This window comes from Mus caroli, unplaced genomic scaffold, assembly GCF_978045245.1.
Source record: "Mus caroli unplaced genomic scaffold, Mus_caroli_1 scaffold_4, whole genome shotgun sequence".
Lineage (NCBI taxonomy): Eukaryota > Metazoa > Chordata > Mammalia > Rodentia > Muridae > Mus > Mus caroli.
Window position 1 is genome coordinate 129,462,649 of NW_028227259.1, and position 26,959 is coordinate 129,489,607.

At 50.6% G+C, this 26,959-nt stretch overlaps 1 protein-coding gene across 4 annotated transcripts in view; it reads right to left on the bottom strand.

Annotated features, from left to right (window-relative positions):
• The window catches only part of Scarb1 (scavenger receptor class B member 1), a 65,418-nt gene that overhangs the window by 18,625 nt on the left and 19,834 nt on the right, over positions 1 to 26,959 (bottom strand). For all 4 annotated transcript variants that reach the window (XM_021161993.2, XM_021161992.1, XM_021161994.3 and 1 more), the window contains exons 2-6: positions 8,280 to 8,437; positions 6,730 to 6,871; positions 3,962 to 4,165; positions 2,201 to 2,296; positions 737 to 852 (exon numbers count right to left, since the gene is read on the bottom strand). In XM_021161993.2, the coding sequence (XP_021017652.1) occupies positions 737 to 852; positions 2,201 to 2,296; positions 3,962 to 4,165; positions 6,730 to 6,871; positions 8,280 to 8,437 (716 nt within the window). The remainder of the gene's footprint in view (positions 1 to 736; positions 853 to 2,200; positions 2,297 to 3,961; positions 4,166 to 6,729; positions 6,872 to 8,279; positions 8,438 to 26,959) is intronic.

The window sequence follows — 26,959 nt, forward strand, 5'->3', positions numbered from 1 at the left end:
CTAGGTTTGGCTCATGGACTGTATAAGAATGGAGACAGCCATCTGAGCTGTAGGCATGAGTGCATTCAATGTGACTCTCTGCTCCTGTAAGTGGATTGATTAGCTGCCTGGAGTTCCTGCTTTGATCTCCCCCCACCCCCAGCCACAAAGATGGCCCCTAATCTGAAATTATAAGCACAGTTTGTTTTTTTATTTTATGCAGCAGCACCAGCTTAGAGGCTCTTATTAGAGCGATGTTAAATTCTCTGATTTCGATCCTTGTGATTGTATAAGAAGAGGCCTTTGTTTCTGGAGATAACACCATGAAGGACTGAAGGAAAGAGACACCTGGCCTGCACCCTGCTCTCACACAGTTCTGCCAGGCTGAAATCCTATTTAGGGTCTGCGGCATGACTCAGTATCAGGCCACTTACTTAGTGTGTGTGAGGCCCTGGGTTCCATTATCAGCATACATACACACAAATAAATGGGCTGGAGAGGTGGCTGGGGATGGTGGAGCCCAAGCTACAAGACTTTAACCCTTTCCTACCAGTACCCTTCACCACTGCCACCATGACTGAGTCCCCAGACACCTCGCAAGTCACCTCTGTCAGGTATCTTGTCACAATGACAAGAAAAACCATTGAGGGCCAGACACTTTGAGCACACTCCCAGGGAGCTACCTGAGTGGACCCTGAACCATCTCAGAAGCAAGAGTTTCCTGGTAGGAGGCAGGGAGTCCCTACACAGGGCTTACCTGCATGCCTCCGGGCTGAAGAATTCCAGCGAGGATTCGGGTGTCATGAAGGGTGCCCACATCTGCCCGGAAGTCCCATTGATCATGTTACACTGTTCCGAATGCCAATAATCGATCTGCAGGACAGGATGAGACATAGCCTTGAGGGACAGCCAGGGCCTGCACCCAATGCATGCCCTAGTGCAGACATCGTCATATCCAAGCCTGTGAGCAGGCTGTGTGCACAGAGCATCCAGCCCAGTTTCCTGTTCCCCACAGTGGGGACAGAACATACAGTATTATTGGGGACTCAGTTAAGTCATCTGTACAAGTTCCAGGCTAGCCAGGACTACACTGAGACCCTGCTTCCAAAACAAAACAAAACAAAACAAAACAACAACAGCAACAGCAAAACTAAACGTACTTCCCACTCTGCAGTAAGAGCTTTCAGTCAGCCCTTCTCATAGTAGAAAGGAGACGATTAGGGGCTGGAGAGATGGCTCAATGGTTAAGAGCCCTGGCTGTTTTTCCAGAGGACCCAGATTCAATGCCTAGCACCCAGATGGCAGCTCACAACTGTTTATAATTCCAGTTCCAGGGGATCCAAGGCCCTCACACAGACACATGCAGGCAAAACACCAATGCATATAAAACAGCAGCTGGCTAATGTGAACAGCACCCACTAAGAATAGCTGTTGGCTGGGTGTGGTAACACACATCTATGAATTAAACACTTGCAAGGCAACAGAGACAGGAGGATTGAATTTTTGAAGCTAGCCTGGGATACACAGAGACCTTATTTCAGAATAAAAAAATTTAGGGGCGTGGCTTCAGTGGTAGAGCCCCTGCCTAGAATCCCCCAGGGAGGGGCTGGGGGCTCAGCTCAGTGGTAGAGCCCATGCCTAGAATCCCCCCAGTGAGGGGCTGGGGGTGTGGCTCAGTGGTAGAGCCCCTGCCTAGAATCCCCCAGTGAAGGGCAGAAGTCTAGCTCAGCAGTGGTGTCCTTGTCAAGGATTCACATGACCTGCGCTCCATCTTTAGTACCTGGACCTCTGGACAACACAACAGAACAAAAACACATTATCCATAAAGATGCCCCTAAGGAGAAAGGCCAGCAGCAAAATAGCACATGACAGGATTTCTGTGTATTCGAAGAAGGAAGGAAAACACATTTCTCTGGGTACACAGAGGCGTGGTGGTGGGTAAATGGCCAGGAAGCTGGGTTCTATAAGCAGTGTTGGGGGGTTTCCGGGTGGGCCTAGGCAAGGTGCTGGACCTCATTGTCTTATCTTTATGGGGATGTCTTCCTGTCAGCCTTAGAAATGACAGCTCAGGAACCGAAGAGTACAGAGTTCCCGACAGAAATACCTCAGGGACAGTCGTGGGACCCGTGAAGTCCTCGGGTGACCTGGACACCCTCTGTCAAGGCTTGTCCTGATGTAGTCCCCACCCCAGTCGATGGGGACTGTCTCCCCTCCTGCTCACCTTGCTGAGTCCGTTCCATTTGTCCACCAGATGGATCCTGCTGAAATTCTGGACGCCCGTGAAGACAGTGAAGACCCCAGAATTTGAGTTGTTCATCTACAGACAGGCAGGCAACAGCACCTTTAGCCCTGGGCATAGATCATGACATAGGCACAAGCCCACCTATTCTTCAGCTATGGGTATGTCCCCTCACTGTTGCTGCATAAATGATGGGGACAGAACCCAGGGCCTTACACATGTGGGCAAGTGCTTGTCCACTGAGCCACACCCCCAGCCTCCCACCACGCTTTTTAAAAATTTTATGTGAGTACACTGTAGCTCTCTTCAGACACATCAGAAGAGGGCATCAGATCTTATTACAGATGGTTGTGAGCCACCATGTGGTTGCTGGGAATTGAACTCAGGACCTCTGGTAGAGCAGTCAGTGTCAGTGCTCTTAACCACTGAGCCATCTCTCCAGCTCCACCCTCCATCCAGCCTTCTTTTTTATTGCACATTTTCAGACAGGGTCTAAGTTGTCCAGGCTGGTTTTGAATTTGCCATACTCCTGCCTCATACTCCCATGTACACAGATGACAAGTCTACTCAATCAGGGCCAACAGCTAATAAAGTAAAAAGGCATTTTAGCGGGGGTTTAGTGGCACACACCCTTAATCCCAACACTCGGGAGAGAGAGGCAGGCAGATGTCTGTTTGAGGCCAGCCTGGTCTACAAAGTGAATTCCAGGACAGCCAGGACTGCATAGAGAGACCCTGACTCAATAAAAATAATAAAACAAAGAAAGAAAGAAAGAAAGAAAGAAAGAAAGAAAGAAAGAAAGAAAGAAAGAAAGAAGGAAAGAAAGAAAGAATTTAATACAAATTCCCTACGGGAACGATCTAGAAGCTCAGTAGAAGGGCCACACCTCAGCTGTGAGGAAGAGAGGGATGGCAGTCTATATGAGGTGCTGGGAAGGGCAGGTACAGAAACAGGGCTTTACCTAGGTCCTCTAACTCTGTAAAAGCTTTAAGACTGGGTATTCAGCCTGCCGCCCTTGTTATGTGTTCACCCCATGGGGTCCCCATCTGGTCACAGGGAGACACAGTGCCTTACCTAGTCTCCTTTCCACAAGATTGGACATATTTTTATTTTATGTGTCTGAGTCTTTCTGCCTGCATGTAGGTCTGTGCACCGCCTGCACTGCAGTGCCTGAGTGAGCCAGAAGAGGGTGTCAGATCCCCTGGAACTGGAGTTACAGATGGGTTGTGAGCCGCCATGTGGGTGCTGGGAATCGAACCTGGGTCCTCTTGAAGAACAGCCAGTGCTCTAACCACTGGGTAGTAAATCTCACGTGAACTCAGTAACAACAGGTCCTTGAGGGTGTGGGTAATGTTACTGCAAGCACAGCCCATCAGTAGATCCCCACAGAGAAAGCTGAGCTGAACCAGAGAGTTGGGGTCAGGGGTCAGACACCAAACCTTAGCTCAGGTTACCAAAGGTCAACTGTGAGAAATAGTGGGTGCCTCTAAGTCGCACTGATGGGGACATTTGAGAGGTGTGCTTCACAGACCCAGTCCTCCTCCTCCCCATAAGCTGTGCCTCAAATCTTCTAAGTTAAACCCCAGTCATATCCCCCCACTCGAACTGGATCAAGCCGCACCTGAATGTAATCCTGGCGTCTCCTGTTATAAGAGCTGATAATTTCCCAATTTTGTTTAAGCTGGTTTGAGTTAGGGTCCTTGAGCGATAACCTGACTCTCTGAAGCGGCAGAAGACACTTACCCCAACAAACAGGCCAAATTTGCCCTTTATGGGAAGCATGTCTGGGAGGTATGTGTTGAGAAAATTCACGAAGGGATCGTCATAGCCCCACAGGATCTCACCAACCGTGCGGTTCATAAAAGCACGCTGGCCCATGGTGACCAGCCCCAAGGTCATCATCAACTTCAGGCTCGCAGGCTTGTTCTCCATCAATATCGAGCCCCCCTGGAAAGCCAAGGGCATGGGATTAGGGTAACGGACATGGTAGGACACCATCCCCCACTTTCAACCAGGCTTAAGGCAAAGAGCTCAGGCCCTCAGGGTGGACCTTTCTCTGGTCCTTGTTGCCAGGGTAACCTTTACTCTCGAGAACACCCGAGAACACCCAACGACGGGTTCAGATTGAGTGAATTCTACAAGGACTCAAAGGCATACATGAAGCTCAGGCCTGACCTCCGGAAGCCCTCTTCAGCCACCGTGTCTGTAGAGCCACACCTGAGGCCTGAATGGAGCCAGTGAACCTCCAGAGACACTCCTCAGAGCCGGGGCACAGAGAAGGAGGCTCCCATGCCATCCCTCACCAAGAGAACGGATGAGGCTGGAGCCAAGGTTAAGAGAAAACCTAACGCAGAAGGGGGCCAGCAGAGATATGGACACCTTGTTTTGTTTTTGATTTTCAAAGATTTATTTATTAATTTTATGTATATGACTACACTGTAGCTGTACAGATGGTTGTGAGCCTTCATGTTGTTGGGAATTGAATTTTTAGGACCTCTGCTTGCTCCCAAATTCATTTTTTATTATTATAAATAAGTACACTGTTGCTGTCTTCAGACACACCAGAAGAGGGTGTCAGATCTCATTACAGGTGGTTGTGAGTCATCATGTGGTTGCTGGGATTTGAACTCAGGATCTCTGGAAGAGCAGTCGGGTACTCTTACCCGCTGAGCCATCTCGCCAGCCCCTTGGATACCCCGTTTATAGCTAGGATGTGAACTCTACTCTTATCAGTAACATGAGCCTAGAAACACAGCATATGGAGAAAGCCTCCCCGACTCCCCGTGGCCTCCTTTTGAACATGTTTACAGCAAGGTCTCAATGTGTAGTCTGGGCTGGCTTGGAAATCAGCATTCTCCTGCCGCAGTCTCCTCACAGGGATTCCACCTCACTTCTCATGTCCCTGCCCCACCTCAACACTGGGGGCCCAGAATATCTACTCTCCCGAAGCCCCCCCCCAGGGTCTAATTGCCCCAAGTTCAGTTGAGTTTATAGTTTTCTTGTTTGTTCTTCCTTCGTATGGAGCATCTGGGCTCTTGGTTTTTCCCAAAGGCCATTCAACCAAAAGCCACCTTCCGCCTCCTGGGCAACGCATGGCTGGTGTCTCCAGGTTCTTTCCATCGAGCGAGCGCGTGATGCCTACCCACCGACACTTACAGGTCTCCTTCAACACAGGGCTTTTATTATATTTATTGAGGGGTGCTATAGCACACGTATAGAGGTCAAAGGACAATGTGAGGCAGTCATGTGGGTCCTGGAGATTAAAGCCAGGTCATCCGACTTAGTGACAGGCACCTTTTACCTACTGAGCCATCCTGCTGGCCCAGCACAGAATGCTGTTGCTTTTTCAATATCAAAAATGGAATTAAGGGCTGGAGAGATGGCTCAGCGGTTAAGAGCACTACTGACTGCTCTTCCAGAGGTCCTCAGTTCAATTCCCAGCAACCACACAGTGGTTCACAAACATCTGTAATGGGATCCGATGCCCTCTTCTGGTGTGTCTGAAGCCAGCTACAGTGTACTCATATACATAAATAATTTTTTAAAACTGGAATTAATATGACAAATGTGGTGGCTCACACCCAGCACTTAAGGCACAGGCTAGCAGATCTCTGTGAGTTCAAGGCTGGCCTGGTCTATATAATGAGATACAGGGCAGCTATGGCTGCCCAGTAACACCCTGTCTCAAAATAATGATAATGATAGTAGTAATATAATAAATTAATAAAAACAAAAAGTGTCCCTCCAGCCCCATCGGGCCCCGGGGACACCTCTGAAAATGGACTTGAGGCAAGGTGGCTGAAGGACCAATCCAGTCAGCATCGGCCTGCATCGACTGCAGGAAAGCTGGTGTTTTCAACAGTTTCCTATGGTTGAGGGTGGGGGTGGGGGGGGAATCAGAAGAATCTTCCAAAAAGTATGAAAATCACACAAAGCTCACAGTTCCAATCTCTCAAGTTAGTGTCACTGGGAATGGTAATACTTACCTTGTGACATCATGCCTTGACTGTCCCCCCACCACCAACCACTGTGTACCCTGTCCATGACTTCCAGAGAGGGCTGTGGTGTCTGACCACAGGATCCGATCCTGCCTTGGTAACGTTGGTCCAATTGGTATCTGGGATTTTGTCCTTGGGGAGGGTCCTTCTGGCCCTTGTGTAAATTCCTTGCCTCTGCCTGGCTTTTGCTTCCTCCCCTGGACAGCTGGGTTGAGTGGATCCCAGCATGCACCAAGGGACAGACTCAGCGACCCCACACAGTGTGCTCAATAAATGCCTGCTCTTCCTGACTCCCACCTGCCCTCTGGCCCCCAGTGGCGCTGACCTTCATGCTTCCCCAGGGACCACAGTGGAGTGGTCTCACAGTCTCAGATGGGAGGTAAGGCAGTGAGAAGGAGGGGATGGTCACCATGGAGACAGTGGGGCTGAGGTGGCCCTTGCTCGCTGACTCCTGAAGGCTAAGCTGGGAGGAAGCAGGGGTGGCATGGGGTTGACACAGGGCCACAGTCTCACCAGGACCAAGATGTTAGGCAGTATAATGTAGTCACTCTCTGAGCCCTGCGACTTGTCAGGCTGGAAATGGAGGCTGCGGTTCTCCACGAAGGACACGGTGTCGTTGTCATTGAAGGTGATGTTAACCTTTTGTCTGAACTCCCTGTAAAAAGGCATTGAGTCAGCTGTGGCTCTGTGAGGCCACAAGAAAGCACCCATCATCTCCCAGCATGCCCTGGGGTGATGGTACACTGATATCAAACAGCACCAAGGCCAACCAAATCAAGCTTGCCACCTCTTGTTTATATCCTCGCTGTCTGCCCAGGGCAAGACACTGCCACCACCAATCAGCTCTTCTCTGCTTTCCCTGGTGAGCCATAAGGCTCTCTGAGCCTCTCTGGAAAACAACTCCAACTGCCGCCCCCACCCCCCACGTCTCCCTTTCACTTGACAACCAGCACAGAGCAGATATCCACACAGGTAGCATTTACTGGGAGTTTATGGCACGGCAGACAGAGCTTAAGTGGCTCCAACTAGCTATCTCATCTTATCCTTGAACCTACTCACAGTGGGTACCATTACCTCTGTCTCACAGATGGGGCTAAAATAGACATACGGAAGTTAAAACTCTCTGTCCAAGGTGGAGGACCAGGCAGCCGCTCCTGGGTCCAGTTTTCAACCATGAGAGAACAGGATGGGCCACACCCTGAATGAGTCTCTCCACCTGTGGGGCCTCAGTTTTTGCATCCGCAGGGTGGAATAATAATGTTCCCACCTCAGCAGGTGGCTCCACCCACAGGAATCTGAGGAGAGAGCACTGGCAGGCAGACCTCAGACCCTGCACCTCTCTGCCCCAGGGGGACCTGTACCATAAGCTGGCTCCCTCACTGCTCTTCAATGCTCCTGCCTCAAGACCTTTGCACGGCTCATCCTACTGTCCCAGGCTCACATGTCTCCCTCCCATGCTTCAAGTCACAAGTGTCCTCCTCACACAGGCCCACAGAGGCCATGTCTAAGACACAAGCCCACTCTGTTCTCTCTGTCCCCTCCTTGCTTGTGGCTCACTTCTGGTTTTTGGGTTTTTTGTTTTTGTTTTTTTGAGACAGGATTTCTCTGTGTGGCTCTGGCTGTCCTGCAATTTACTCTATAGACAAGGCTGGCCTCGAACTCAGAATTCCACCTGCCTCTGCCTCCCAAGTGCTGGGATTCAAGGTGTGTGCCACTACTACCCAGGACGGCTCACTTCTTGGGTGCTGCGTAACTTGGCTTTACTTCTGCATGTTTGTTTGACTTTTCTGACTCAATAGCAGCCATTTTGCCCATTTTGTGCGCTGTTGGGTCCTCTGTGCCCCGCCCTCATGACAACACATATACACTCACATTAGCCCTCACCCCAGAACACGCATGCGCGTATGCACTCACCTCGGACAGACATCGCCTCTCCACAGACTGTCAGCCACTGTGGCCTCCGGCTTCTGTCTCTGGAGCAATCAATCTCCGAAACTCAGCAAGGCAGAACACCCCCACACACACACCCACACACAGTCCCACCCCACCCTGCCTGGCCTCACCTGTAGACATAGGGTCCACGCTCCCGGACTACTGGCTTCTGGCCGTTGAGGACCTCGTTTGGGTTGACCACTTCGAAGAAGTAGACAGACAAGTAGAAAGGGACAGGGATCTCCTTCCACATCCCGAAGGACAGGCTGCTCGGGTCTATGCGGACATTCTGTGGGGAGACACAGGGAGGAGTGTGAGGAGGGGCTCTGCAACAGCTGCCTGAGGCTGGCCTGCGCCATGGACCCTCCAAGGCTCATCTGGAAGGGTGGCTGTGGTGGTCTGAATGAGAAAGGCCCCACAGGCTCAGATATTTGCAGCTTAGCCTTTAGTTGGAGAACTGCTTGGATTAGGAGGTGTTGTCGGAGGAGGTGTGTCACTATAGGCAGGGATTAGGGGGTGTGTCCTTGTCGGAGGAGGTGTGTCCCTGTCGGAGGAAGAGGCGTGTCTTTGTCGGAGGAGGTGTGGCCTTGTTGAAGGAGGTGTGTCGCTAGGGGCAGGGTTTGAGGTTACAAAAGCTCACTCCAAGCACAGGGTCCATTGGTCTCCCTTCCTCCCTGTCTCTCTCTCTCCCTCTCTGCCTGTGACCTCAGCTACTGCTCCAACACTAACTTGCTCCAACACTAACTTCACCTAACTTGCACCATGCTCCCTGCCATGAGGATAAAGGACTAAGCCTCTGAAACTGTAAACAAGCCCCCAGTTAAATGCTTTATAATACAGAGTTGTCTTCGTTTGTAGTCTCTCTTCACAGCAAAACAGAACACTGGCTAGGATAGTGCTCATCAGGGGAGGTGCTCCTAGGGCAGGAGCCCTGCACAGGTAGCTGTCTCTCCATTCTTTCAGTCAATAACTCATCCAGAAAGCCATTCGTTCATTCATTCATTCATTCATTCATTCATTATTCACTGATCATTTCACTTTTACTCCCTCATTCCTTTGTTCTTTTATTCATTCATTCATTTGGTCACTCATTCATTCATTTTTGACAGATGAGGTTCCCGCAGTGGCAGACAGGAGTGGGAAGTAGACAGGCTGGCTGTCTCCAGTCCCGTGAAGCTTTTACCAAATCGGGGAGACAAGGGCTTTATGCATGGGGGGGTGGAGCGGGGGCAGAGCCAGTGCTGTGTGATGTACTGAGGAGCAGGGAGAGGGAAGAGGATGATTCTTGAGGCACCAGCAGTGAGGGACAGAAGACAGTAAGCAGGGCCGGGGGCGGGGCTTAGTGATTGCCTAGTGTGCAGGCAGCCCTGGGTCCAGCCATGCAGGGCTGTCATCCTAGCACTTGGGACACTGAAGGAGGAAGATGATAACTTTGAGGTCAGCCTGGGATACACAGTGAATGAGACACTCTGTCTCAAAACAGAACTACTGATTTTCTTCAAGCCTAGGAGGAAGAGGTGGACCATTCCCTGACCTGGGACCTCTGCTAATGCCACAGAGCTAAGAGTCACCACCCCCAGCTCATCAGAGACAGCAGTGTCCAAAAGCCAAGCAGCTTACATCACCTTTGACTGTCTTTGAACTCGACCTGCCAGGACAAAGACAACCACCCCACTGTCCCCAAACAGCCAGAAACAACAAGGCAGAGGCTCCAAGGGGAGGTGGCAAGCTAGAACTGGCAGGTCAAGTCCAGCCCTACGTCAGAGTAGACTCCAAGGCAGGTGGGCGGACACTGGGCCACACTCTCTCAGGCCTAGCTTGGCTCTCTGGGCCTGGGGTTTGTCCTTGAGTACTGCAAGGCCGGAGTCATGAAAGCCATGGCTGGGTCTGGCCTGTCCTCCTTGGGACCCACTGAAAGAAAAATCCCCTGCTGAGTCCACCTAAGAGATGTCCTGCCGCACCTTCCTACAGCTGTGGCCGTTGGTCACCCACAGCCTGAACATCTGGCAATAACAGAGAGGCATTTCAAGACCCTGGCACCCTTAGGCAGCTGTGACTCCTGCAAACTACCCTGCAGCTTGGTAAGATCTGCCCATGGACGCATTAGTGGCACGAATATTATGGGGTTAGCCAATACTCTCTGACTGGATTTAAGGCCTTCTCCATAGGACGAAAAACATGCCTGATACTATAAATCTGGCCGAGAATCAAATGGCTGAGAGCTCACAGGCTCTGGGGGTGCTGTTCCCCCATGACCCCAGAACTACTATTTTGCTTACTGTCACATAGTGTAAAACTGCCCCTACAATATGTATATGGGCCACAGCAATTGGATTGAGGGGTAAATAAGGGGGAAAAAGAAAAGACAAGAAGAAAGTACTGGCTGTGGTGGCACGTGACTTTACTTCCAACACTTGGGAGGCAGAGGCACAAGGATCTATGTGAGTTTAAGACCAGCCAGCATTATATAGTGAGATCCTGTCTCAAAGGGGTGAACAAAACCAAAACCAAACCAAAATGGATATAAAATCAGGAGTGGCCTGTAGGGGGATCTGGGAGGAGTAGCAAGAGTGTATCATTGAAATACGTTGTATGAATGTTGTGGTTCTCAAAGACTGAATAAACGATATTATATTTAAAAGAAGAGAAAACATAGATGCAGCTCAGTGGGAAAGAGCTTACCCAGCCCATGCAAGGCCCTGGGTTCAATCCCTACAACCACAACCAAATCAACACACGGTGGAAAAAAAAAAAAATCAAGAGCTGGCTGTCGGAGTGCATGCTGTTGGAGCACACGCCAGTCACTTTAGCGCTCAGGCAGCTAAGGCAGAGGGTTGACTAGCTTTCTGAGGCCAGCCTTGCCGCATGGCAATCACCCGCTTCACAACAGCAAGAGGACAAAACAAAGACAAAACAGGCTTTGCCAGGAAAAGGTCCCAGGAGGGTGTTCCAGCAAAGGCTGGCCTGCCGAGCAAGCGTGCGGGGCTCCGTGTCCACCCATGACAGGAGTGTTTATAAACTGAGGCTCTAGGAAACATCTGGAGAGCTGCTGGGAGATTACCAACCTGCCTCTGCCAACACAAGACAAGTCCCACAGGTGCTCATGGCTCCACTCGCGCGCATGTGCGTGTGTGTATGTGTGTCGTGTGTGTATGTGTGTGTGTGTGTGTGTGCGCGTGTGTGTGTGTGACCTGATGGATTAAATTAGATCCATCCCCAGCCCTGAACAAAGTGGGCACAGTGCCCACCCCTGCCACCCCAGCCCTCCAGAAGCACAGGCAGGAGGATCAGGAGTCCCAGGCCATCCTCAGCTACATAGTGAATTCAGGGCTAACCTGGGCTATGTAAGACCGTCTCAAAAAGAAAAAGGGAAGGGAAAGGGAAGGACTCAGTATACTACTGTGGGAGAGAATACAGAAGGAAATATGCACAGGGTGTTGTGAGTCCTACTGTGAGAAATTCCAGAATAGACAAGGCTGGCGTGTCTCAATAAAGGTTTTTATATTCTTTTAATCTCTGCAGTTACTTATTTGTGTATATGGCTATGCGTGTGGGTTGCATACGCCAGGGTGCATGTGTGGAGGTCAGAGGACAGTTTGCAGGCATTCTCCCTCCTTCCACCATGTGGGCCCCAGGGATCGAACTCAGGTCATTAGGCTTGGCAGCAAGTGCCTTCACCCACTGAGCCATCTTGCTGCGCCCTCCATTGTATACCGAAATTGAAACGCACCCATCATTTTTAAAAGGTCAACTGTAAAGTCAAGTATACTATACTTCCCCAGAACACTGCAATAGGAAGCTGAAGCTAAATAAGTGAGGGCATGGGTGAGGTACACAGCCTGGGCAGCCAGCAGGTACTTGTGTGCACTTCTAACATAGATCGTATCTGTGCAGTGCCCTATGGCTCTGTGGAGCCTCTACCTGGCACAACACCCCGAATACCAGCTCCCAAATGCTGCCTGCCACCCAGGGCAACCTCCCCAGTACAAAATGACTTCCACCCCAACTCCAGGATTTCTTTTTTTTTTTTTTTAAAGATTTATTTATTTATTATTATATGTAAGTACACTGTAGCTGTCTTAAGACAGACCAGAAGAGGGCGTCAGATCTCATTATAGATGGTTGTGAGCCACCATGTGGTTGCTGGGATTTGAACTCTGGACCTTCGGAAGAGCAGTTGGGTGCTCTTACCCACTGAGCCATCTCACCAGCCCCAGGATTTCTGACTTGATATTATTCTACCCTCTAGGGTGTTTTGGGGGTTTCTTTGTAATGAGATGAAGTCTCATGTAGCCCAGGCTGGCCTTGAACCCTCTATGTAGCTGAGGATGACTCTGAAACTCCTGATCTTTCTGCCTCCGCCTCTTCAATGTCTGGATTATAGGGAGCCTGGGGTATCATTACACTTGGCTCATACTGTGTTTTAGACTTTTATTTATTTGCTTGTTTTTAATTTGTGGGGGTGGGGTGTAGGGGAGCTGGGGTGATGGCTTAGTGGTTAAAAGCACTTGCGGCTGTTCCAGGAGACTGAATTCACCCCACACTCGAATGCGCGCGCGTGTGCGTGTGTGTGTGTGTGTGTGTGTGTGTGTGTGTGTGTGTGTATGTGTGTGTGTGTGTGTGTGTGTGTGTGACACACTCCTCTTAACCTCTGAGCCATTTCTCTGTCACCCCATCATCACCACCACACTCCCGCCATGTTTTAAAGTCAGTTGCCCACACACCCCAGGGATGTCACAACCATTATCAGAAAGATAACATCCCAGTTTGAAAACTCTGCCCCGGAGGGATTCTCAAGGTTTGAGAGGCCAACAGAGCTGTGGAGAGCGCCCGCAGGCCCTCATCTCAGACAGATTGTCTCCCTTCGCCACCCAGAGAACTCTCAGGAGAGCAGGAAGGGCAGGCTCCCCAAAGATCCTGCTTGGTTTTTTGGGCACAGAGGACTAGGCAGAATCTCACTGAAAACCATGGGGTGATGGGCGGTTCCCTCTGTGAGCAGGTGGTTGGGGTGTTGCGGGAGGCCGAAGCACGAGGTGCCTCATGTACAGCCACCAGAGCGGGGAATGGAATGCCTGTGGGGAGTGGCCTTCCCCTATCTGAAGCCCAGGGCCCAGCATCTTTCAGATTGTGGCCGGCAAAATAAAGGAGCTTAATCACCAAGCCTAAGGACCAGAGCTGGATCCCGGGGACCCACACGACAGAACAGAAGACTCCAAGACATTGTTCTGTGTCTTCTGCATGCGCCCTGGCATACGTATGGCCATCCCCAAACCAAATGGTTTGTTTATTTATTTATCATAAATTTTACCATGCTAACACTGACCTACAAGCCTTTGCCCATCTGGCTCAGTGGCATCTCTAGTGCCGTGTCTTACTGATACCCCCATTAGTCCTTTAGGCCAGCCTGGCATGCTTGCTCTGCCTTGCCTGTTCACACACTCTCACCCACCAGGCCCTTGCACTGGTTGTCGCTTCTTCTGCCTTCCATGTTTGCAGAGGAAGCCTCCTGGGATCCTGTGTTTGTGCTCAGGAACCCCCACAGAGCCCACCCCGAGCCCTGGGCTCCCTCTTTCACTCTTGTTTATTCCGAGGCTTTCCCTGCCTTCTTCCCGATTACGTTAACGACTCATCCTGTGTATTGTGCTCATGTCTCCCTGCCAGGCCATAAACCCCAACAATGATGCTCATGCTGGATCCATGAACTGTGAGCAGCGCCAGGCACCTGGCAGGACCTCAGAGGACTTGGAGGAAGGAGCCCAAGCCAATTCTGGAGCGCCATAATCCATCATTGTAGGAAACAAACCCCCAGAGGGCCCAGCATCCTGTGGGCACCTCTGACATAATGTGTTCTTGAGAACAGAGTTTGGAATTCTAGGGAGATGGCTCAGCCATAAAGTGCTTGCCTGTAAGTGGAAGGAGCCGAGTTTGGCCCCCATACAAAGCCAGGCATGGTGGTGTATGCTTGTAATCCCAGCTCTAGAGAGGTCAAGACAGCGGGATAATGCCCAGGGCTTGCTGGCCAGCCAGACTAGCCTAAAAATGTCGAGACTCACATCCTAGTGAGAGACCCTGGCTTTGAACAACAAAGTGAGGTGGTTCATTGGTTAGAGCATTGGCTGGGTTCTTCCAGAGAACCCAGGTTCAAATCCCAGGACCCAATTGGTGGCTCACAACCATCTGTAACTCTAGTTCCATGGGATATGATATCATCCTCTGGCCTCCAAAGTCACTGAGTATGCACATGTGCACAGATATATACACACACACACACATTTATATTTCTAAAATAAATTTTTTTTTTTTTTTTGGTTTTTCGAGACAGGGTTTCTCTGTATAGCCCTGGCTGTCCTGGAACTCACTTTGTAGACAAGGCTGGCCTCCAACTCAGAAATCCACCTGCCTCTGCCTCAAATAAATGCTTTTTAAAAATAAAGGTCGGGCCGGGCGTGGTGGCGCACACCTTTAATCCCAGCACTCGGGAGGCAGAGGCAGGTGGATTTCTGAGTTCGAGGCCAGCCTGGTCTACAAAGTGAGTTCCAGGACAGCCAGGGCTACACAGAGAAACCCTGTCTCAAAAAACCAAAAAGCAAATTGGTCCTGAGGAACAATGCAGAGGTTGACCTCTGACCTCTACACACGTAATGTAAGTAATGGCATTTGGGGATGCCAGGACAGAACCCTAGTCCTCACACTGTGCCACTCAGCTGTGCCTCTAGCCCAAGAGAATATTTCTGAGCCGACCCAGGACTTAGGTTTTTCAGGTCCAGCCAGGTTGGGGAAAACAGCCTCGGGATGTGTGATGAAGTACAATATCCCACCTCCACTGTCAGCAATTTGTCTCTTTTTCAATCAGCTTTCACAAGCTTGAACTTCCCAGCTGGTCCCCAGCCCAGTGTAAGACAGGACGGAGGGGTGGAAGGACCCTTGACTTCCACACAAGAGGTTGCAGCTGACCTCCTGTAAGGACTGACTGCTGACCAGACCATGTGAGCATGGTCCCGAGGAGCGGGGACCCAGACAAGCCTGGAGGTCCCAATGACCACAGCTCCCATGTGGGGAGCCTTACCAAGCACCAGCCTCTTGGGCCAGCTGTTGCCAAAGCATCCCTGAGCTCCAGCGGTGAGCCTCTCAGCCTCCTATAGCCTCTTGGTTCCCACCCCTGCTTCTCTGTCCCCTCTTCTCCGCTGCACATTCTTTTCTGTCTTCTCTAAGGGACACTCATTGGCCCACCAGATCATTACCTTGGCAAACACTTTATTCTCATGCTTTCGGTGGTGGTTGGAGGCTTGGTCTCTGACATGAAGCCTTCCTTGGGAGGGGACCCTCAGGAGGCTTAGCCCCACTGGGAAAGGGCTGGGGATTGGTGGTGGAGGTGGTGCAGACTTTCAATCTCTCGGCTCATACCTGCTCCAAGCAGTTCGCAACAGCATGAAGTGGCTCCATCAGATGTGATGCTAACAGCAAGCCTGTGTCTTTCATTACAGCAATACCGACAGACTAATACACAGAGGTTTCCTCCTTCCGTGGGGAGCCATACGCTACCTCGACTCCATTCTGCAAGCCTCAGGGATGTCCAAAATGCACACCAAGTGCCCGAGAGTCAGGAAAACTGGAGCAATCTCCATGTTCCACACCACAAGGGTCTGTGAGCATTCTGATCATTTGCTTGGACCCCTACTCCCCCACGACCCCAGTACATACTAGGCATGTGCTTTGCTGCAGTGACCTGGGTGTGTGATACAGCACAGAATAAGCCATCTGCCTTCCAGAGTGGGATTGGGTAGGGTGGCTGGGTATCAGAGAAACAAAGGCTTTGCGTCTGAGGTGGGGTCTGGGCAAGCCAAACTGGGAGTGAGCACCATAATCCGGGGGTTAGCGGGTTCTCCGATGGCCAGGATATAGGTCAGTCTGCAGGAACCGAACACACTTGGATGTCAGAGGCTCCATTTAAAAGAAAAACAAACAAAAAGGCAGCTGGAGCTGATCAAGACCCCCACATGAGGTGCTAGGGACCCAATGGACCCTCTGTGTGGGTAATAGGACACTTCCGGTCACTACACCTCTTTGACTCTCTGACCGTATATCCCAGGTGCACAGGCACCAGGCTCAGAGGCCTCTGGTTCATGAAGATCACAGAGATGGAAGCTCCCCCAGGCTCTATCCCCACACAGGACTGCACAGGATCTCCAGGACACCGTTCCTAGCCTCTCCAGGCCCTGCTTAGTGTGGCTCAGCTCAGGTGCTGCAGCCCTCGCAAAGCAATCATTAATCTGACCTGGGAAATTGCAAAATCCAGTCCCTCCTCCCCCAAGAATCACAGCAAACACATTTCAGGTTAAAAAAAAAAAAAAACAGGTTTTTGAGCTAGGCTGACAGAGGTTGGCTCACACCTTTAATCCAACTCTTGGGAGGCAGAAGCAGGTGGATCTTGGTGTTCAAGGCTAACCTGGTGGTCTACAAAGTGAGTTCCAGGACAGCTAGGGATGCAGAAAGAAACCCTATCTCCAAACAAGAAGAGGAGGAGGGAGAGGAGGGAGAGGAAGAGGAGGGAGAGGAAGAGGAGGGAGATGAGGAAGAAGAGATGAAGGAAGAGGAAGAGGGAGAGGAAGAGGAGGAGGGAGAGGAAACAGTCCTGGTCATTGCCACTGGGTTCACCAGCCCTGGATCTGGGTTGAGACACATACCCTGTCAGCTCTGAGCCAGCCAGCCAGTCACAATGTACTAGCCCTGTAGGGTTACTATGTATACAGGAAGGATGGGCCCCAAAGGACAATCCAGCCTAGGGTATGGAGACACCACACACCAGGAACACACCAGGAATGGCTGGAGAGATGGCGCAGTGGTTAAGAGCACTGACTGCTCTTCCAAAGGTCCTAAGTTCAAATCCCAGCAACCACATGGTGGCTCAAAACCATCCATAAGATCTGATGCCCTACAGCTACAGTATACTTACATATAATAAATAAATAAATCTTTTAGAAAAATAAAAATAAAAAAGAAAATGGACAGGACCAATCTTTGTAACAGTAGCCCCTCCCACCACACTAAAAGTTCCGGTGGCTTCAGTGAAACACCCGCCACCCACACCCAGAAATTTGGTCCTGATGGTCCTGATGGAGAGAGCTACAGAGCTACCTTGGATCATGGGGCAGCTTTGAGACTGAAAACCGTACCCAAAGGATGACAGAACATAAAGACTGGTGGCCTGTGACATCATAAAGCCACCCCCCAACTCTGGACATATCCCCCAAATTCACAAGAATCTCTATGACGTATACCAGCACAGCCAAAACGAGAAGGATTGATAATCACAAGTGTTGGCAAGGCTCTGGGGCAACCAGAATGCATGCACGATGTCGGTGGAACTGTGTCGGCGCCATGACTTTGCCTGCTAGAGCTAAGTACCTGTTCACCGTACATCCTGGGGAAATGTCAGCACCAGCCCGCTGGTTATCCATAAATGTTTTCAAGGGTTTTGCTACAGTAGCTTAATACACAAGGGTGAAGCCAACGTCTGCTTGAGAGGCTGGGAGAGGCATAATCTCATCCTCAAATGATCCCTAGACGTCAAAGGGTGTGGCCGGTGAGTCCCTCAGGCTATGGGGAAAACTGGTTTCTGCTCCTGTGACACACCAGAGCAGGCAGACACATCTTAGGGACAGAAGTAGAAAGGTGTCCTCAAGGTATAAGCCTTGTGACCTCACTTTGACCCCAGCTTGACAGAGCAGAGAGTCTGTCCAAGTATAAAAGTCAGAGCCCCAGGAAAGAGGGCTAAGGTGGCTCCATCAGAAGGTCCCAGCATCCTCTAGGGCAACATCAGGACCTAGTGAGTTTCCCTGGAGACAAGTGGAGTGAGAGCCACTCCAGGGGTCTTAGGAAGCTCCCTGGTTGGACTGGACTGGACACAAACACGTGGGCACCTATGTGTATGTCAATCCCTGGACCATATTCCTTCTGCTCCCAAGGACCGCCCCGATAAAGTCCCTCAGAGGAGAACCCCTACCATGCTGACCAGGGAGCAGGTGGGCATATCAACTGTGTCTGGCCCACAGACAGCTGTCAGTGGGAGAAGCTTATGGGAGGCGTGTGAGGTTGGCTCTCGCTCTGGGGCCTGTTACTGTTTAACAGGCTTCTGGTGTGCAGTAATTTTCCCAGACTTGATAGAAACTCCAACGCTCAAGTCTCAAGGGCCAAATGCTAACATCGGAGCACTTGTGTGATATGTGCACAGGCCCCTGGCTTGCTACATACATACATACATACACACATACATACATACGTAGGACAGAAGCAGCTTAAGGAAGGCTAATCTGGCTCACTGATCAAAGCCGCAGTCCATCGCGGTGGAAAGGCAATAGAGGAAGAAGGCAGGGGCAGCTTGCCAGGCTGTGTCCACAGTCAGGAAGCAGAGAGAGGTGAATGACTGCTGGGATCTCTCTCCTTTTTCTCTGGTCCAGCAGTTAGGGTGGCTCCACCACAGATACATCCAGAGGTTTGTCTCCAAGGTGATTCTAGACCCTGTCAAGTTGACACCACACACTCCCCAGAAAAGAAAAGAAAACAAACAAAAAACAGAGTGTCTATATGCCCACCCTACCCCCCACCGCCGAGGCCCCAAACTGGTACTTAGTACCGGAAGCAAAGTTAACCGAACTGGATTCTGCCCTTAGGGAAACGGTTGCGAGTGGAGAAGAGGCCTCCTAAGTCTGCATGACTCAGGGACATGAGAGGAAGTACTCAGAGCATCAGACGCCTATACCGGCATCACCGGGTAACAGCCATTAAAGTAGAATACTGAAGCCTGTCACCCACTCCCAATTATCTGCCATCTGTCACTCAATCCTACACGTCGCTCAGAGAGATGAAAACAACCAGCGAGAGACTTAGCAAGATTCCTAGAGGCCTCCATCACAGCCCTAATCCGGAGCCCACTGACCAGGGACCAGTTTGCTCATAACATGACCACCAGCACCAAGCAGCAACCAGCTATGACTTGCAGCTGTCTCACCAGCCTCAGGCTGAGCTGCACCAAGCCACTGCAGAGCTAGGTCAGGCTGCCACTCTGAAATCGCAGAGGCAAGTCGATGGAGAACCCAGCTCAGTTTAGGTCAAGCCAATCCATGCAGAGGAGGCTAGTATAACTCTGCACTTAGGCTAAGGCAAAGGGACTGCTGTGTGACTTCCACGAGAGCCAGAGACACAGCCAGAGCCTGTCTCAAAACGAAAGGGAGAGGACTGGTTACCTTTCTGGTGCCCCAAGGGATTCTGGGAGTTCTTGTTTCTTGATCCTGGCGCCTAAGTGTCAGGCTAATGACAATGGTTATAACTTAACCAAGGTCCAAGCCAGATGGTGAATGTGAATCTTTTCTTGTAGTTTTTCTGACAGGTTATGTCATCCAGGCTAGCCTGGACCTCAGTGTATAGCTCACACCCATGATCCTCCGGTCTCTGCTTCTCGACAGCCACGTGCCAAATATGCACTTGACACAGAAGCAGATTACCTTGTTGCCCACCCAAGGCCTCTCTGGCTCCTACCCCTCTAGAAACACACATGGTTCACCTGTTGGGTAGAGCCCAACCGTACAGGGAAGGTAGCCCTGACTTTAGACTGAGTGAGAAGTCTTTGGGAGACTTCTAGAGAATGCTTTCAGTAGCAGCTACAGACATTAGAAACATGTGAGTTCTCCATTGAGTCAGTGCCACACAAGGCCATTGGGGTTGGCCAGGGCCCCCATCCTCAGCTCTCTACAGCCTAATCCCCAGACTGTTGCCTGGTCCCCTTAGGGCTCCTTCCAGTGGCACTGCATGCAATAGCCTGGGGCACAAGGTTGTCCCTAGGAAGATACCAACTCCCAGACACTTCAAGGAAGACATATCACAGAGCCTCCAGCTGTAAACTGGCTGGGGTTCAAGAACAATCCCAGAGTCCTGCCAAACCTCAGAGGAAAAGCAGTGGTGGCCAGCATCAGCTATCAGCTCAGGGCCATATTTCCAGGGAACTGGGGTTTTTCTAAGACACTCATCAGGCTGGAACATAGTCGCTACGGTCACTGGGTCCCCCTTCTACAAGCCAGAGTAAGGAGGGCTGTGAGCCATGTCCCTTCAGGGGACATCAGCCATAATGATTTATTCACTTTTATTGTGCTATAGTCTCCAGACTTGGGTTTTGTTTTGTCGCTCTCCCTCCACCCCCCCAAACCTAGACATGGTTTCTCTGTAGCCTCAGCTGTCTTGGAACTCCATCTGTAGACCAAGCTGGTCTTGAACTCAGAGATCTGCCGCCTCTGCTTCCCCAGTGCTAAAATTAAAGGCAGTGCCATTTTATAGCATCCATGTTGATGGTGTGAAGTACACCCATGGCTTTGGGCAACTGTCCCCACCAATGGCCACGCCCTTCCATGTCCTTCTGAGACCCTGTCTCCACTTAACACTCTACCTGGCCCCTTTCCCCTCCCACTACCTCCTTAGTATCCCGTTTCTCCAACCTCATCAATGGGTACTCTAGGGGCCCCAGTAAACAAAATCACGCTGCAACCATCCTGCCATCTCTCAGAATCTAACTTCAGCATTCATCCATGTTCCAATGTGTGGGAGAATTCTCTCCTCTGCAGCAGCTATCACAGGACTTTAAAGCTGAGGCAGGAGGACCACGAGTTTGAACTATATACCTGGGGACTATATAATGAAACCCAGTCTCCAGATAGATAGATAGATAGATAGATACATAAATGGAATCTCTCTTCCTTTACAAGGCTGCATACTATTCCCTCTTGGAGAGCCCTCTTTTCATTTCTGAAGATTTAATCTTAATTTTATTAATGTGTGTGTTGCTCTGTGCACATGAGCACAGTCCCTAAAGAGGCTCCCAGAAGGCTGTCAGATCTCCTGGAGCTGATATTACAAGTAGTTGTGACTCGCTTGATGTGGGTACAGGGAACTGAACTCCGGTCCTTTGGAAGAGCCATGTGAGCTCTTTGACCTCTGAGCAGTCTCTCCAGCTCACCTCTCTGTATTTCATCTGCCTTTCCTATCCGCCCATCCAGCATCACTAAGTACTGGGACCCTTCTACCTTCAGCTATTGTGTGGTGTCCAGATTCCCCAGGAGGACGGCTGCACGGGACAATGACCTGATGCCAGCTTCTCATGGCAGCCGCACCCTTTTACAGTACCAGCAATATCACCTACGACCTACTAAGTTCAACAGAGGCTGTCCTTGTGGGTGTGCACGACCTTTGACCCTCAGCAACCTGCAGCCCCGTGACAGGTGTCCTGAACATCTATCTACTCCAGGGCTCTCACCACCTGTAAACTACTTCGGACACTCATTTCGTTTTCTGTCAGGTGGAAATGCTCCTTGCCTGGCCCTAGAGGGGCCTGCTTCTCCTCAGCACCAGAGGCCCCTCCCCCACCAGTGGCCTTGTTAGCCACACTCACCACTGGCCAGTCACACTGCCCCTCTTGTGCAGGTGTCAAGTCCTGCAGACAGTCCATCAAGACCCTGTTTCTCTGCCCACCATGCAACTCCAGGGCCTGGGAGGGGCCCAGCATGCAACGGGGCAGTCAGCTCAACAGGACGAGGGAACACCTGCTTCCCCAGAAGAGCCTCAGAGTCCTCCTCCTCTCTACCCTGCTCCTCTGTATCTGTCCCATCTGCCAGACCAATAATCCCCAAGGTTTTGGTGGGACTGGAAGACACCTGGAGGTGACTTAAGGCACCAAGTGTCTTAAATCGACACTTGGAGCTGGAGTTTGTGGGTATCCCAGCTGCTAGGAGACAGGCACCTTCCAATCCCACAGGTTTTGTGTTGTTATTGTTGTTTTGGGGTTTTTTTTTCAGCCAGAGCTTAGCTAGACCCCGCTGTGGCTCTGGGTAGGGGGCAATGGCACTCTGAGGCCAGGCCATACATATAGGGTTCTCCCACAATGGCTCTCCATTGGCCTCTACCTTGAAACAAAACCCATTCTATATCTCCCTTCCCCTTCTCCCCCGCCTCCACTTCCACATGAGGACTCGGTGACCCTGACTGCTGATAGCTTGGTCCACTTATCTGCTCCTGGACCACACACCACAAAAGCCCAGAGTGGGAAGGTCAGCTGTGGGGAGATCTTGAAGGCCAGGGTGCTCAGTCCACTGCAGCCTCCTGCCCACAGCCATGGCCATTTCCCTGGCTGGCCTCTTCTCCTCGCCTTTCTTCGACTCATCCTCTTGTGTGAGAGGTCCCCGGGGACACCTTCGTCATCGTCAATGACTCCCACCCCAGACAACAGCTTTATAGGTAGGTGGGCTGACCCCTAAGTCCTGACAGCTGGACACAGGAATTAACACCAACCACTCTGCAGACCGGGAAACTGAGTCCTTGGGAGATGAGACTCTGACTGAGTCGGAAGCTAGACCTGGGCCCGCCTCCTCCATTCCACTCCATACAGCCATCGGCCATAAACTTAAGGGAGAATTACAGAAAACACAGGACACTTCTTAGACCCTTTCAATTAATTTTTTCTAATCACATTTATTTATTTATTTATTTATTTATTTATTTATTTATTTATTTATTTATTTAGTGCACGGGCACAGATGCACCACAGCACACATGTGGAAGCCAGAGGATTAGATAACTTATAGGAGTCTGTCTGTCCTTCTACCATGTGGGTTCCAGAGATCCAATTCAGGTTACTAGACTCAGCAGCGAGAACCCTTCCCCGTGATGAGTCGTCTCTCTGGCCCTCTCTTCACTGTCGATTTGAATTGGCTACCCATGCCAGCCAGCAGCTGGAGAAGATCTCGGGAACACCTCTCTGATTCCCCAATGGTCACTCATTTATCTCTCTCAGCCCCAGCCCCACTGACAAGCAGGAAACCAAAGGCGCAAGGAATCAAGTTCTTGCCCTCAGCCACACACCAGAGATGACCATCCAGGGAGAAGGAAGACCCCACTAAAGATCAAGAGCCTTAAGGGGACAGCTCTGCCAGGGGCTGCCGCATAAATCCTGCCATCTTGATGCACAGCAAGTTCCTGGACATGGGGATTTGAGTCAAGGTTCACTCGTCTGGCCTCACACGGATACCTCTACCTCAGTGCCTTGAGCCTCCACTTGCAGAAAATGCCTTGAGTGGACCTCAAGAGATGGGGGTGGTTCTGGATCTGGTGAACTTGCATGGACTTCACACAGCATGATATCTGGAGGGTAGATCAGGCTGGCCTTGAACTCAGAAATCTGAGCCTCTCAAGTGCTGGGATTAAAGATGTCAGACACCACTGCCTGGCTGTTCTTTTTTTTTTTTTCTTTGAGAAAGGTTCTTACTGTGAAGCTCTGAGGGTAACTAAGCACGGCAAGTGACTTCGGGGACCAAATTCTGTGTTTATTAACCTTTACTCTTTTTTTTTTTTTTTTTGGTTTTTCAAGACAGGGTTTCTCTGTAGCCCTGGCTGTCCTGGAACTCACTTTGTAGACCAGGCTGGCCTCGAACTCAGAAATCCACCTGCCTCTGCCTCCGAGTGCTGGGATTAAAGGCGTGAGCCACCACGCCCGGCTCTAACCTTTACTCTTTTACATACTTAAGCCACAACTTTGAGCTAAGCACGACCAATGATGTGTCTTGTCTTTTAAAATTATAACCTTGCGGTGGTTAGCTCTGGCAACCTGACACAACGTAGATTCGCCTGGGAAGAGGGTCTCAGTGAAGGACAGCCTGCCTACATTTAGATTGTCCTGTGGGGATTGTCTTGATTAGCTTATCTGACGTGAGAAGACCTAGTCCACCGTTGGCGGCCCCATTCCCTAGGCAAGGGGTCCTGGGCTGTATGAGTGGAGAAATCAAACTGAGCTCAAGCAAGCAAGCGAGCAAGTATGCTGAATGGGGGATATGTCAGGACTCCTGGGGCCTTAGAGGAAGCTCAGATCTAGTGGCACCTTAATCCACAGATGTGATTTCCAGGCAACCAGCCAGGAGTAATTAGTGGCGTCTGCAGAAACAAATATATCTCCTGAGAAAGCTCCGGAAGACACGGGAAGATGGTGCTGGAATAGGCCCAATTTCCCAGAGACATGCTATTGAATGCACAGCCATTCCCCGTGGCCTTGGCTGATGGGAAACACGGCTGATCTCTCCAGCGCTCTGGAAAGAAGGGGGAGACCCAGAGCCATCTGAGTGCCCAATCCGAGACTGCAAAGTGCAGGAAGTGCGCACGGGTACCGGGGGCCAGGAGAGGGAGGACAGGGAGGGCAGGGAGGGGCTCTTCTAAACACAAACATGTTTTTTGCAGCAAGGAACAAAGAGCTATGAACCAAAGTTACCTCTGTGCTTGGGACTCTGGGGGACGCGAGTGTCATGTCACCTTTGTCTCTCCAGAGGGTCATTCCCCTCTGGGCTGGCTTCAAACTCACTATTAGCAGAGATGACCTTGAACTTCTGATCCTCTTGCTTCCTACCTTCAAGTGCTGAAAGCCGGCTATCAGGATTTTTGTCCTGTAGTTTATTTTCACAGTAGGGGCTGTCTGGGCAAAAGGTACTCTGCCATGCATCTATGTAGGTGGTGATCCTAAGATACTTGACTGTGCCCTGTGTGACCTTATTTGAAAATAGGGTCTGGCCAGATGTCATCAAGTTAAAAATATCAGATCAGCGCAGTGGCACAGGCCTGTCACTTCAGCACTTGGGAAGCTGAGGCAGGAGGATTGTGAATTTAAAGCCTGCCTGGGCTGCATAGTGAGACTCTTAACTCAAAATAGGAATGAATGTCAAAGTGGTTGGGCTTAGGTTGGGTCTCAAAGAAGAGCAGGGGAGCTGGAAAGATGGCTCGATGGGTGCAGGCATCGGTGTTCCGTTCCCAGCACCTACGTGGTGGCTCACACTATCTGTAACTCCAGGTTCAGGGGCTCTGATGTCCTCCGGCCTTCATGGGGACCAAGCACTTATGCTATGCACATAAACTCATGCAGGCATATGCACATACACATAAATAATACCAATAACTCAGTTTTGAAGAGGAAATGGAAAATACAGAGGAGGCCACGTTGAGACAGAGATAGAGACAGAAACAGGGGCATTGATGCCGTCAACTGAGGAGCGGTGAACACCTCCAGGAATGGAGAGAGCCAAGAGCCCCCATGACACTAGAAGCACCCAGCCTAGCCATGAAGTTCCCACAGCTTAAGGACACAAGTTTAGACCTAGGTGACTAACACAGGCCTCTCTAGGAGGCTGGGGCACCACCGCTGAAAGAAACACACCCTGATTTCAGCTCTGGTGATGGGACAGACTCGTCCTTGACCTCTAGCCCTTGGTGGGACTTTTCTGCTGGCCTCTATCAAATTGTCATCCCAGGCAAGACCCAGACACTCCTGAGCCCCATGACCTTCATCACAGATTCCTTTTGGGGGGGCCAGTGTCTCTCTAGCCCAGATTGGCTTCCTACTCCCTAGAGTAGCCAAGCAGAATCTGAGTTAACAGATAGGGACCATCATATAAAGTTCATGGGGTGCTGGGGGCTGCCCCCGGGGCCTCGTGCGTGCCAGGCAAGCAGCTACAAAGTGAGCCACACGCTCAGCGCAACACAAATTCTCTGAAGAAGTGGAACCCAAACCTCAGGTTATCCTGTTAACGTCCTTCAAGTTCTCAGAGCCTTACTCACAAGCCAGCGAGGCTCAGCAGGCTGCACAGTCGGCTCTAGACACAAGTGCCAGCCGTTCAAGCATGAGGACCTGAGTGCGGACCCTCGCCCCAGCACCCATGAAAAAGCCAAGTGGGTCATCAAACTCAGACATACAGGTCTATAACTACAGCACTCTGGGCGTTGGGATCAGTGGAGAAAGGAGGGTTCCTGGAGCTTGATGGTCAGACAGACTAGACAATTAGTAAACTCCAGATTCAGTGAGAGACCCTGAGTCAAAAAATAAACTGGCGGGGCTGGAGAGATGGCTCTGCAGGTAAGAGCACTGACTGCTCTTCTGAAGGTCCTGAGTTCAAATCCCAGCAACCACATGGCTCACATCCAGATAATGAGATCTGACGCCCTCTTCTGGAGTGTCTGAAAACAGCTACAGTGTACTTACATATAAGAAATAAATCTAAAGATAAATCTATAAATAAATAAATAAACAAACTGGCATGGGAGGTAGGAGAGTGGCAGAGAGCTTACCTGGCACCTACGAAGCTCTGGGCTCAAACTCTGGCACCACCAAATATACATTTATTTATATATAAATATATATAACATATAAATATAGTATATATTTTGTAGATTTATATAAATATAATAATTTACATACACACATACATAATTTACGGTCAAGTGTGGTGGTGCATGCCATTAATCCCAGCACTTAGGAGGAAAAGGCAGGTGATCTCTGTAAGTTCGAGGCTAGCCTGATCTACATAGTGAGTTCCGAGGTTAGGGTCAGCCTACACTACACAATAAGAGCTTGCCTCAGAATAAACAAACATGCAAACTTGAGAGTCATGGGGGAGAACACCCAATCTGGACACACAGAAATGCACCCTCTTACACATATGCACACACTCATAGATGTATGCTCACACACACACACACACACCTCAGAAATGCAAACTGAAACACCCACAGGTCGTCTTCTTCAAGAAGGCTGGTCACACAGAACTCTGAGAGGGTGAATGGACACTTGTGTAACCAGCCTGCTAACAGTAGGCAGCTAGCTGCCTACTCAAACATCCCAGGGACCAATCTGAAGCCACCCAATGTGGCAGGTCCCAGGAAGTGTGTTGGGTATGCTGTATATGGTTGACAGAGTTGGAAAAACCAGGGCATCTGTCACCATGGAAACAGACAAGCT